Source organism: Grammomys surdaster, unplaced genomic scaffold, assembly GCF_004785775.1.
Source record: "Grammomys surdaster isolate TR1022 unplaced genomic scaffold, NIH_TR_1.0 125833, whole genome shotgun sequence".
NCBI classification, from domain to species: domain Eukaryota; kingdom Metazoa; phylum Chordata; class Mammalia; order Rodentia; family Muridae; genus Grammomys; species Grammomys surdaster.
The window spans coordinates 675,303-689,138 of NW_021620661.1; the positions used below are offsets into that span (position 1 = coordinate 675,303).

General features: G+C 42.5%; 1 protein-coding gene across 2 annotated transcripts in view; it reads right to left on the bottom strand.

Annotated features, from left to right (window-relative positions):
• Positions 1–13,836, bottom strand: part of Rhbdd1 (rhomboid domain containing 1) — a 108,249-nt gene that overhangs the window by 54,722 nt on the left and 39,691 nt on the right. For both annotated transcript variants that reach the window (XM_028789420.1, XM_028789421.1), the window contains exons 4-5: positions 5,505–5,593; positions 3,563–3,619 (exon numbers count right to left, since the gene is read on the bottom strand). In XM_028789420.1, the coding sequence (XP_028645253.1) occupies positions 3,563–3,619; positions 5,505–5,593 (146 nt within the window). The remainder of the gene's footprint in view (positions 1–3,562; positions 3,620–5,504; positions 5,594–13,836) is intronic.

Here is a 13,836-nt window from a genome sequence, read left to right on the forward strand (position 1 = left end):
TGTGTGTGTGTGTGTGTGTGTGTGTGTGTGTGTGTGTGTGTGTGTGTAGTGGGTTGATCCCAGTCCTCCTCTTCTGACCTCATTATCTGGGTGAATTTCAGGCTATTTAGTTGACTCATACATGATGTAAGAGTAAGCCAGCATTGAAGTCATGAGGCAAGGCTTGAGTACTCTGGGGAATACGGAGCCCGATTACTTCTAAGACTATCACACTATGGATTTAGCACTTCAGGACCTTCCCAGCACACTCTGGGCAATGCCCAACAGGCCATTTCTGATTCTCCTTCCTCTCCATGGGAAGTCCTCTCTGTGACTGCTTTCCTTAACTTCTAGTCATGTCAAGACCCAGCATTCCACTCTTCCTCTGTGCAGCCTCATGGTCAGCAACTCTCCCTCCTTCCCAGAGCACTGACACCTGCCTGCATGCCAATACTGCTGTCTGGACCTCTGCCTGGAAGATGCAGTAGGGGAGGGTGAACCCTCTGAGGAAATCTATTAGCAGAGTGGATAAAACATGTGAAAATGAACCTCGGCCTTTATATAATAGGTCCTACAGGGTTGTGAATGCTTGGGAAAGGGAAGTGAGGGCACTTTCCAGGCTGCATGGTGTAGTGGGAAAAGGAGGGCAGAGAAGACTCCCTGAATGCACAAGTCTTCCAGGAGAGCTGGGGGTGCAACCTGACCAGCAGGGGTAGGTGAAGATCCAACAAACGCTAGCTAGATTGTTAGCTGCTCACCTACGCTACACTACGGCTCGGCTTTCATCTTCATACAATTCGCCTGTAGTCTCTTTTGTTTTATCTTCTCAAATATACCCACCCCTATATACCCACCTATAAATATCCAAACTACATACCCATCCTATATATCCACACCTATATACTCATCCTATATATCCACACCTACAACTTACCCCTCCACTACATACTCTAAGAGAGGGACTGCTGGTTTTGTTTTTGTTTTTTTTTTCTCTTACAGGGTCTATAACAGCATTCTGTTTTATGTGACCTTTATGGGGTGCTGCTGAATAAAACAGTCTGTGACTTAATAACATTGTATGGGAAAATAAACCCAAAGTAATAAATATGTATATATGTGTGTCTACGTGTGTGTGTGTGTGTGTGTGTGGGTGCATGTGTGTATATATGCATACACTACATGCACAAAGTGTTAGCTTTTTCATCTCTGTGGCAAATACCCGAGAGAGCACCTTAAAAGGTTGGAGGTGTTATTGTGACTCATGGTTTCAGTGTGTGTCTGCTGTCCCTACTACTGTGGGTCTGTGGGAAGGCAGAGCCGTTGTCATGGTGAAGAAGCAGAGGAGCTGAAATGCTCACTTCATGGAGCCCAAGATGCACAGAAGTGGAGGGGGGACGGACGAGAAAGGGAGGGATGGGGAGGGAGGGAGCCTATGCCTGTGGACTTGATTCTTTTCCCTCTTTTATTTCAAGTGGTCTTTAGCCTACTGGATGTTATCACCCACACTCAAAGAAGGTTGTGCCCTTCAGTTAATTGAGTATGGAAATGACCTCATAGACATGCCTAGATATGCCCTTTACCAGTCTTTTAGGCAGATCTCAATTGAGTCAGACTGACAGCCAAGATCAACCATCAGATACGGATTAGCAACAATTCTTTGTACCTGTTACAGGCATCTAAGTAAGCAAGGAATCAAAACAAAACTACAACCCACTGTGTGAATCCAACACAAGGTTTACTTTCATAAGACAATGCCTGCTCTCATGATATAAGGAAGGGCTGGCTAGTTAGAACAGAGCCAAATGCATAATAAAGCCTAAAATACCAGCTATTTGGTACTTCCTACAAAAGGCTTCCAGCCTCTAATCTAATCTATGGCCATTGTTAAATAGTATCACTATAAAGTGTGTAAATGAACACGTGTTGTGGTGAGAATTTTGATTTGTTTAAAACCTCAGAAATGTTACGTGATTATGCTTTTGTTTTAAGCCCAGGTGTCAGTTATGGGGCTGCTTCAGTAGCTTACTATGATTTGTCTCGTGGTCTAGCAGGGGTATGACTTTATCAGCTGATAATAGTTTCCATTTGGGGACTCTTGAGAGGGTATAAAAATGCCTGAGCCCCAAGAGGCTTGATTGCTGCTCTCCCTGCTGCTGCTGCTGCTGCTGCTGCTGCTGCTGCTGCTGTTATTATAGATAGAAGTTTGTCCAGTGGTCATGACCAAAGAAGGGAAGAAACTGGACATCCCTGATTTGACTTACCTAATCAGCAGCAAATAGCCTAATGAGATTGGCGCCCCTTTCCCTCTCACCTTCTTTCTCTCATACCTAGTGTTGGGGGGTGGTTGGAAGGCATAGGGGTGAAGAAGGGTGGTAAAGATAAAAGAACCCAGTAAAGTAGCCAAAGGTCTGTTTACAACATGTTGCAGTCGTCCAAGTTAAGATGTCAGCTTCAGTTCTGCTGAGAGTTCTCTTCCATCTACTGACTGCTGCCAACTGCACACTCAAAAGAGCAAGTGCCAAGAGAGTTCTCTAGAGTCCTTCTAATGTGGGCAAATAACAGGAGCATTGCCTTGTGATTTGATTTCATATCAACGGACCCATTTCTAAGGGGCTAGGATTTCAACATAATAATCTAGAGGGAGACACATTCAGTCCACTGCATTACGATATCCAGCACCTACTCCTGAACCACCCACCCACCCATCCGAAATACCCATGTTCTCCTTTTATGCAGGAGTTGAGTCTTCAGTTGTAGAGCTAATCGGTAATCGGTATGAAGCGGCTACATGTTTAATCTGATTGAGCTGTGGGAGACAGGCCCTTTATAGTGTGTAGCTCACCATCCAGTCCTACTGGATTTACAAAACACACACACACACACACACACACACACACACACAATCACATTTGTTCCTGTCTCTGGCCAATGAGATGCTATGTGCTACAGCAGGACTCTTCTGCAAAGAAGAGCATCACTAGAACTGGGCTGAAGCCAGGACCATGTTCTTGAATTCGAAGCTGTCAGTTAAATAAACGTTTTCTTTAAAGCTGATATATTCTCCCAGGTAGGAATAGACAGGTTGTGGCTGAAAACAAGTCTTAGGTGTGGACAGGAAGTCCTTTCCATCTTTTTGTAGAGAAATCCTGAAAAAATATATTCTATTCTTTCAGTTGAATAGTATTAAAGCCCATCTTAGCATATCAGAGAAACTTAGAGCCTTCCTGAATGTGGAGATGGGATAACTGGGGAACTATATCCCTGTGATGAATCCTTACGCTCTGCCAGTGGGACTCGTGGGTGACTTGGGGGTAATATGTACTCTATTGTACACAAGAGGTCTTACAACAATCAGACAATTGGACCATGCCAGAGTTACTGTCTTCCTTAGTCTTCCTTAACAACCCATCTGATGCACGCTGGTTTACCAACACCTCATTCTGCTTCCCAGAAGAATCCAGGTACGGTTGTGTGCCATGTGAGCTGTTCCGCATCCAAAATGAATGGTGTCCTAAAGCAGCTCCAGGCTCTAAAATATGTAGTTTTTAAAACCAGTGAAATGTACTAAATGACACGAACTTACCTGCATTACTAAAGTGGTACTGCTGTCCTGAAGGCCCAGCATTGGAGATAAGAATGCCTAAACATGAAGGAAACCAACATTTAAATAGAGGTCATCAAGTTTTAACAGCTAACCTTCCAACAGTCATACAGTTCTTCATAAGAAAGCCCAGGGTCACTTCAAATGATTTTTAAACAACTGATAAAACAAACTTCCTTTGTTTAGGGCCAACCTTTTAGCAAACACTGTGTGTGTGTGTGTGTGTGTGTGTGTGTGTGTGTGTGTGTGTGTGAGTGTGTGTGTGTGTGTGTGTTTGTATGTGTGTGTGTATGTATGGGGGCAGGAGGAGGCTGTTAAAACCCTAATTTACGTGCACCAGGGTTCCTTAAAGGTCTTAGGTGACTTCAGCTTTGCAAGGCATCAGGCTTTGACTTGGAAGCCATTGTAAAACCAGAGATTCTGTGGCGGGAAAAAGTCTTCTGCCAACACTGGTATTAAGAGAACTGCATTCCTACCCTGACACAGGTAAACCAGACAGAGAGGCCTGGAGCATACTGTCAGGATAACCCACTTCCCTCAGAAGCATAAAACAGCAGGCTACACTATTGGTTATTTTCTACAAGTTGTTGGGTTACTTTAATTCTAGGTTCACTACATATCTTTTCTCTGCTTTCGCCAGAAACCAATTTGCAAGCTGTCTTTCAAACTTAATTTTCTTTTGTGTCACTTAAAAAAAAAAGTTTGGTGTAAAAAAATGTCTGCACATAAAACAGCTATTGTCCTAAGGCAATAATAATGATAATGATAAATAAACGGCTAAATGTTACAATTGTAGGGAAGAAATCCTTTTTGAAAATTAAACCAACCATGTGTCTAAATTTTGTAGTTTGTCCACAGAAAGTTTCAAGAACCACTTTATGTAAAAACACAAGAAAGTGGATCAAGACAATGCACTTCCTCCTTTATCAGTATTCATTAGGGAAGAAGCACTGTGAAACTGTGTGGAGAACAGGATAGAGTGGGCACTGTTAGCACACACACAGTAACAGGCAAATGTGTGGAAATTGGAAACTGTGTAGATGCAGCCCAATCTGTAAAAACCACCCCAAAGTGAACAAAACCTGCCAATAAAGGCTGTGGAGCAGTACCCAGAAAGCTTTCAAATGCCATGAATATTATATGGTTCTCAAGAACAACAGTCATCGGCACAAACTGTGAAAACAAATTATTTATGGTTCAAGAAAAGGTAAAATAGTCTCAGAAGATTTCCCATGAATAAAAGATGAAGTATTAGAATGTGCATGGTCTATAAAACAAGTGTTTGCAGAATAGTTGCCTTACAAGTCAAAATCAGTACCGTGTTTTATATTAAAGGGTCTGAATGCATTCACTACTAAATAAAACATTTTCATTGAACATCAATTTAGAGGGGGAGAAAACAAAGAAAAAGGGCAAGGAAAATAAAAAACGTGGACCAAATCTCAAGAGATTAATGACGTGGCTGGGCCTCCTGTGAATGGAATGCCTTGCCCACCAAGGGCCTAGTGGTCATTCAGTACTTTTCAAATTACTGGCCCTCTACTCCTGTCTACGCTTGATTTCTTTCTGTAACCTTTCCAGGCATGTCTACTAATTCAAAGAATCTTATAGAAAAATATGTTATTGTAAACTAATGTTTTGAGGAAGACTGCGGTTTTGTGTGAATTCATTAGGGCTGAGGGTATAAGTCTACACCAGCATTTGCTCCTTAAGAACACCTCAGAATACAAACCTGGGGTCCCAGTCTCATTCGTGGGGCAATGCAAGATATAGACGGCCGTCTTGTTATCTCTAGGTTTAAAGAGAAGTCTGAGTATGTTAGGACATTTCTAAATTAAACCGCAAGGAATCCTGGGGCTGCTTATGTACACGTCAGAAGATGAGCTTCCACCTGCTGCCAGGCCACAGGTGCTTTGTTCTGTACCTGCACATGTCTCCATGATTTTCTTCAGAGGCCCCTGTGTGTACATCAGTCCAACGAGAATGCCGGCCAGATGCCCAGCAAAGGAAGTCCTAGGAGGGAAGAGAGCCTTTGTGAGCATTTGCTGTTGCTGATTAGAGAGAGTCTGTCTTCTCATTAGCCCACTGTGTGTCAATTAGTCACAGTCTGCATGCTCTGTTCCACAGTGAGCTTCTTATGCTAAGTAGCATTTAACTCAGTCCAAAGAACAACTTTTCCTACCTTAAAAGAAAAAAAAAAGGCAAACAAACAGGACAGTGAATACTAATGTCACACATTTAAACTGCAATGCACTTCCTTAAATCTGTTTGTGTCTCCACAGTGGAAGTCGTCTGTCAAGACAAGCCATTAAATGACTTCCAGTTGTTCTTTGGGCTTCTTGTCACAAAATATCAATGAAATCAGTTTTCTCTGCTCAGAATCAAGTCTGGACCACCCAGCCATTGGAAGGGGATAGTGTCTATCTGTGTCCACAGCACAGCAGACAGCTGCATGTATATGCACGACTGACTAGTAGACTGACTGTCCACCAAAACTCAGACAGATGCCCCCATGCACCACCCAATCTGGTTTCATAAAGATCTTTCTGCCGTTCTGCAAAGACAACAAGGAACAAGCTTGAAAGGTGGGTTGGGGATTGGCTGGTTCTACTCTACTCTCTGTGGAATTACCACTATAAGTCTGGCTATCACTTATACAATAAAATGTATTTTCAGACACATACATCTATCAAGGCAGTAGTACTTTTAGAGGCCTGTGGTACTTCCAGGTTGATTGGGAGCTGGGGACTATGTTTGTGGAGTTCTCTCAGCTCACATTTAAAAATTACTAAGTATTTACTGACCTGCACATTTTACCTCCGAGATGGCTGAGTTTTTGCCAGCTGCCTGGAACCATCTAAATATGTACAAATGTGCACATGGCCCTTCCCCTTCTACACAGTTGGTAAGTTCCATTTATGAGATGTCACACCCACTGCAGCCTTTCTGCTCCTTCTTACCCTAGCTATCTATGCATGTCGGGATGGGTTCCTGACAACACTGTATGGAAAAACTCAGCACTGAGTATAAGGTGAGTACCAGATACATGCTGAACAAGCAAAAGCAACTCAGCTAATGTGCCACCTGGAGCTTCCTCTCCAGTGAATGCCACAAGTAGCAGTTGCCCTGCTACTGCCTTCCTCTGACATCCTTGCAGAACACCTAGCACACACTCTGCTTGTTGCCTTGGCCATCTCTTCCTTTAGCCTCAGGACCCACCATTCATCTCCCCCAACACAAACACTCCCGGTGACCTGTAGTTCAAGTTTAACTGCACCTCTGTCAGAAATCAAGAACTCCCTCCTTCCACTGCCTGCCTCCAGGGTTGTTCTTCCTCCTTCCTTGTAACACACACCCATCTATACTCATTGGCTAAGAGGGCTGTCATTTTCACCAAGGACCTACATCGTGGTATTTATAACCTGATAATAAAAATATGGAATTGGTTATGGTTTCCACATTATAGGAAGGACAGGAAGAACTGAGCTTTCTTTTAGGATGTCCCCACCCGTACTTGTGTTAATTCTATTCTCTATTCAGCCGTCAACAACAATAACACACACAACTCCACCTAGTTAGAAGTGAGAAAGTGGTGGTTTAAAGGTATAAAATGAAGCTGGCTTTGCTTTAAAAAGAAATTGATTTCAATTTAACTGAAAAGAACGTATTTTTAAAGATTCAGTAATTTTGAAAACCTTTAAGCCAAGCTTCATGGTGAATCATATGGATATAAAATAAAATGGGAGAAGGTTTCAATTTAAAATACAACCTATTAGACAATTAATCTTAAATCTCATTTACAGTTTGGAGCATAATACAGTAAAATGAATTCCTTATCTTTATAATGGGTTTTCAGGAGTTTAAAGTTATAATCTAATTGCTCTGATATAATTAAAACTAGCGAAGAAGAGTACACCACATCATCCAGCAGCCGTGAGCAGTGACACGCAGGGCCTGCCACAAGAAAATTAGCTGCTGTTATTACTCCATTCATGCTACAAGGAAGTGTTCATTTCTAAAGTCAAAAGGAGAGATTATTGTCTTAATCAGACCTGGGAATCTCACACCACACTCAAAAGGGAGAAATTTCCCACAGAGAAAGAAATATAGCTTGTCTTAAGGAGTACTGTGACTCTTCCTTCCAGCGTGTAACCACTCACTAGAACATCTCCTTTTATTGAAGACATCCTGAGTGGAAGAGACTGAGCTGGGAGCTTACCTTTGGGAGAAGAAGAGAGCCTTGGAATTAGGGAAGGGAGACAAGAGAATCTTCAAATGTATCCTACTCTCACTGAAAACACAGTGTTATGACTATCTTAGTTATTGTCCTCAGTGCTGAGACAAAATTCCTACCTGAAGCAACTTAAGGAAGGGAGATTTTATTTCTGCTCACACTTTGAGGAAACAGCCAGTCATGGCGGTAGGAACCTGAGGCAACTGCTCACACTGTATTCAGTCTACAGTAGCATAGTAAAATGGATTTTTCTACTCTAATAAACCTAGATAATTCTTTGCAAGCATACTTGTCTCCTGGTTGAATTTAGACCCTGTCAAGTTGACAATCAATATTAACCAATCACAATCCTTCTCCTTGTCAACTTTTCACTCAAATGTATTACTTTTCAATTCTAAGCTTCCTACTCTCATCCTCTTAGACCATGGCTATTTAATCCTGCAGAATACCTTCTGTCCCATTTGGAAAGCCCACATAGTGTTTTGATTCCAACACTGAAACTCCAGGCAGTCTCTTGTCTGTGAGGCTCTATAAAATAAAACCAAGTGTCACACTTGCAATATAGAGTGGCACAGAGCACATACCCCTATCACCACTGTGTATTCAAAAATAGAGAAGAACACTGCCAGAATATCACATGGGCCGGAAAGCCAGTCCCGAAGAACATGTTTGTTCTCCTCTGAGACCTCCTGGGCTGAGCCACCTCTGTACATATTTTTCTTCAATGTTCCTGTGTTTCAAGCACCCACCACAAGGATCCACTAATCCCCGCTTAAAGTACCCAAGGACTTTCCTAGCCCCAAGTCCAAAATCTTCCACAGTCCTCTTTCAAACAAGTTCCAAAGGCTTGGGGCTCACACGGTTGGGCTTACCACTTCTCCGTATCAGTTTAAAGATTAGTTACCTTTTCTACTGCTGTGATAAAAAACAAACAAACAGCCGGGCGGTGGTGGCGCACGCCTTTAATCCCAGCACTCGGGAGGCAGAGGCAGGCGGATTTCTGAGTTCGAGGCCAGCCTGGTCTACAGAGTGAGTTCCAGGACAGCCCGGGCTATACAGAGAAACCCTGTCTCGAAAAACCAAAAAAAAAAAAAAAAAAAAAAAAAAAAAAAAAAAAAAAAAAAAAAACAAACAAACAAAGAAAAAAAAAACAAAGGAAAAAAACCTGCTTACAGTTTACATATTACTGGATAGGACAGCTAATGTATATTTGTTGACATACATTTATTTGGGTATGTGAAAGAAAAAAAGAAAAGATGAGAAGTTAAAGTCAATAAGATCACAAATGACTTACTCGAATAATGATAGAGAAAAGGCGACTTTTGAGCAAAATTAAGATTAGGATACAGCAGACTTCGGTTGTGTCACTGATACAGAGAACATCAATATCAATTATTCCCTATGGAACAAATCACCATAAGCTATCCACCGCACTGTAAGAGGACATTTGTAAGGCCGAGCTAAATTGTTACATACAGACGCTCCTGTTCTGATGTGCCACAGTGAACGTACGAAAATCTGAAGCTCCGACTGAAAGCTGTGACAAGCTATACGAGTCCTACCCTGTTAAATGGCAAATTCTCTCCACAGCCAGTGTGTTCTCAAGCAAGCAGGAAAAGTGTATTATTAGTAAGGCTGCCGTCTCATGGTGTGAGCAGAGCTGATGACATCGTTGAGGACAGGAGCTGATGGAGACACAGTGTTGGACATGATAAGGGAAGGGGCCTGTCGTTCTCACCATAATTTCTCCTGTAAAAGCTATTAACACCAACTGGGGAGCGAGCTGATCAGAAGCTCTGGGGCTTGGGGAGCTGAATAAGTGGTCTCGGGTTAGTGGTTAGTGGTGCCTGGAGCTTAAGAGTGAGGGTTTCTGACAGTTCTGAATATTAATGACACAGGAGAATATTTTACTGTTTCTTTCCAAGATAACTGTCTCCAAATGGCTTATTTTCTGCTCTTGATGTCTTCCCTGACCACTTAACCAGCACACATTTTTGGCTATGGATTGTGGGAAGGACTTGGTCTGTGAATAGGTTTACTGTGACCCCTACAACCTTTGGCATCACAGGTACAGCAGTTCCCTTTTGATGTTCTCCAAAGGCGGGAGCTACACAGTAAACATGCCCTGTGCTGTTTTGTTTTATTCAACACAGTGCCAACTGGAGACATGGGACCGGCGACACACACAACTACTAAGGAATTCTCCTTGAGGGCCCATCAAATGTGATCTGGATAGTGATAAGGGTCTACTGAGAACCGAAGGGAGACTACTTGGGAGGTGGACAAGAGCAGCAACGGGTGAAAATGAGGCAGGTATGATAACACATATGTAGTTTGTATGGGACTGGCCCCTATCGACTCATATATTTGAATGCCTGGTCACTAGGGAGTGGCACTAACCTCTGAACCTGTACACCAGCCTCAATGAAATATTCTCCTTTATAAGATTTGCTGTGGTCACAGTGTCTCTCCAACAAAACCCTAACTGAGCCAACATACATGTACAAAATCATCATAATAAATAAATCTTGTTTAGTATGTTAGCTAGAAAAAAAAATCTTAAAATGGGAGTCCTGCAAGGGTAGAAAAGCCCTTCCAAGATAACAGATGATGCTTGGAAACTCCCTAGCTGGAAATTCCACCTGCCTAGGCCAGGTGACAGGATTAATTCCTTCAACTGGGTCAATAAGAAATTATTCATTTACTCAAATATTTATCGACTGACTACCATATAAACAAGATAAAACAGTCCCTGTCTCCTGAAGCTTATAAGCTACTGGTGCAGATAGAAAGATAAATGGAAGGGTAGAAAGACAGACAGACACAGCAGCCATAAGTTCTAAGTGTAAGAAAACAGTTTACTTTTCACTGAATTGTATGGGGTACTTCCTCAAGTGTTATTTAAAGTGACACTGTAGGATTAGGAGCTGACACTCTCAAGAGGTAGTATACAGGCTAGTTTTTTGAGAAAATGTCTCCAAAAGATTGGGCTGTAGGCAAGCTTGATTAGTGATTGACGGGGAAGAGTCCAACCCACTGTGGGTGATACCACCCCTGGGCTGGTGGTCCTGGGTTCCATAAGAAAGTAGGTTGAGCAAGCCATTGAGGATCGAGCCAATAATCAGTACTCCACCATGAACTCTGTATCAGCTCCTGCCTCTAGGTTCCTGCCCAGTGGAAGTCCCTGCCTTGGCTTCCCTCAATAGACTGTGACTCATTAGATATTAAAACTACGCCCAGAATGGTCTCTGTTTACATAAAAAGCACAATTAAGGTTTTGGCTCAAATAATGATAAACTGGTTTTTCACCTGTACAAGTCTCTCAACAGAACGTAAGTGTGGGGGGAATGAGTGTGCACATGCATGCACACACAGGGGACCATTCTTGTAGAGGCTGTCCTACAAGCTGTAAGATAGGTAGTACCTTTGGTCCCACTGCAACAAATGCCAGTGGCTCCCCTACTAATCATTATGACAACTAATAACAATCCTGTAAGTTTCCAAAACCAGCGTCCTGATGGAAAACACTGGCTTACCACCTGGAATATGCTTATTAAATGTTTACTTTAATTCATGACCTTTAACCATGAGACCTCAAGAATGTTTCTTTCAAAGCGCTTCTCATGTGAATGTACTGTGTCCACATTCCTAGAATCCTTGGTAACGCTACAACATATTGAACTGATATACAGGAAACGTCCCCCATTCGGGAATCCACACCGGAATGGGAATGTCTGAAAGAGGCTCTGATCACTTCCACACTGCTCTGGTAGTGTAAACTCCACTTGGCATGAGGAAATGCTCTCCCATCTGCTCTCACTACAGACAGAAACACTTCTGGAGCCCACATGACTGAGATTTTTTTTCCCCCCATCACCTCCAGAAAGTAAATGTAAAATGAAAAAATGAGTAGGATTGTTTACAGCCTGATCTCTGCATGTGCTACCGTGATGAAGCCAGCAGATGATGTTCTCATGAGCTCATCCCTTTGAAGGGATTTTCAGAATGAGCAGTGACTGGCCCTTTGGTACCTGTGTTTGCTGCAGCTGCAGGAAGAAGCTGACATCCATTAATAGGGAGTTCAAGATGATGAGGCAACAGAGACAGATCCAACATTGGGGCGGAGGCAATGATTTCTGCATTCCCACTGTACACACGGTAACATGTGTAGGTAGGCGGTCTTTCCCAGGTCCACGTCTTGATCTGCTGGTTTTCAATTCTAGCTGCATGGCTGACCCTCATGAAGAGGTTTCAAAAGGTACTTGGACCTTGGTGGTGTTTTGTTTGTAATTTTCGGTGTTGTTTCTACCACCCCCAGGTGATTCTAATGTATTAAAGATTGTTATCTTAACCCCAAATTCTAATTCCAATGCTTAGGTATCAGCTAACATATTAGGCCAGTTAAGAAAATATTTTAAGAGTCACCAAGACTCTGCACTTCATAAATTACTGCATAGAAATGACATGTTTCTTTTCCTGCTAAGTTGGTTTTATTGAATGTTTTCTATTGTTATATGAGTAGTTATAACTTGGTAAATGCCTGTAAGGAAACATGAGCTTACTTGAAAAGATTTAAAAGTTTTTTGGACTTACAAGAATCTAGGAAGATGCTGGAGGAATGGCTCTGTGGTGGAGAGAAGTTTTGTCTTTACAGAGGTTCAGCAGGTTCAGCTTAAAGCATTTACACAATGGCTCACAAGCAGCTAGAACTTCAGTTCCAGGGCATCCAATGTCTTCTTGTGGTCTCTGGGTACTGCAAACATGTGGTACACATACACACAGGCAAGCAAACACACAGGGCAGAGCGAAGGGTTTATCAAGGGCTAAGGGCCAGGAACATTCATTCACAGAGTGAAAAAATGCGGGCCAGGAATAAGGAGACACGTAAAATAAAAATAAATAAATTTCAAGGAAAACATAAGTCAGTTTACTCATTTGATAAGGCAGCTTACTCATCCATGCAAGAGTCATGTGGGACAAGATGGTGACCGTGGGTAGTCTGAGAAACCTCCAAATGCACATATTCAACCAAAACCTGAGAAGCAAACTGGACTATAAGTTTAGCTTAAATTTTCAGCAAAAGCAAATTCTGATTATAGTTATATCGAGAATGAATAAAACTTTTAACTATGAAAATTGAAATGCCCTATCTACTATATGACCCAGAGATCTAGGCATACCATCAATATCACATTATGTTTCCTTAACAGTTTTAATGGTATATCTGTTAACGTTAAACAAGATTGTAGAACCATAAGCTAGGAGGTTCTGAAAACTGTCCATTAGAGCAGAATGTGCTTCTGTAATGTTGCCTGCCCCACTGGACCCCCCCCCCCCGGGGGGGGGGGCCATAATCCCCTGTGTGGGCTCAAATCAGAGCAATGTCAATCAAAGAAGCAACCCCACTTCTTGAGGGCCATGGGGAACACGGAGTCCTTACTCCCTTCTTTGTAGCTAGAGCACAGGCATATGTCCTAGATCCGACCAGTGTAATAGCTATGCTTATGAACAATGTTAACCTAGCGACAAGATCAGTCTAATGAAACAGTGGTCAACTGCGACAAGTGTCAGCTCTACAGGCTTCTCCACCCTGGTCTTTTAGTATTCTTGGCAGTAGTAGAGATACTCTACTACCTTCTAGTCTGTCCTTCTGTGGTTAAGTGGGCCAGACTGGATGCCAATGCTCTATCTGCTTGAACTGACAGTCTTGTGAGGATGCAGGTGGAGAATTCATGGTCATATCTGTCACTACAGAGAGGGCTCTTCTGAGAGTGAAGGTGAGGTAGGCTGACTTTGACATGTCTCCTTATTCCTGGCCCCTGTCTCTTCACTCTATGCATGAATGTTCCTGCCCCTTAGCCCTTGATAAATCTTTCACTCTGCCCATGAATGAGACCAGCGAGCGAGACTTGCCACTTTCATAATTATGTTTTTCAAGACTTCAGTTTCCACCTTACCAGCAAACTCTTCTTTGGAGGGAGTTGGTATACTAGAACCCATCGTAGAGATAAAAAACTAAAAG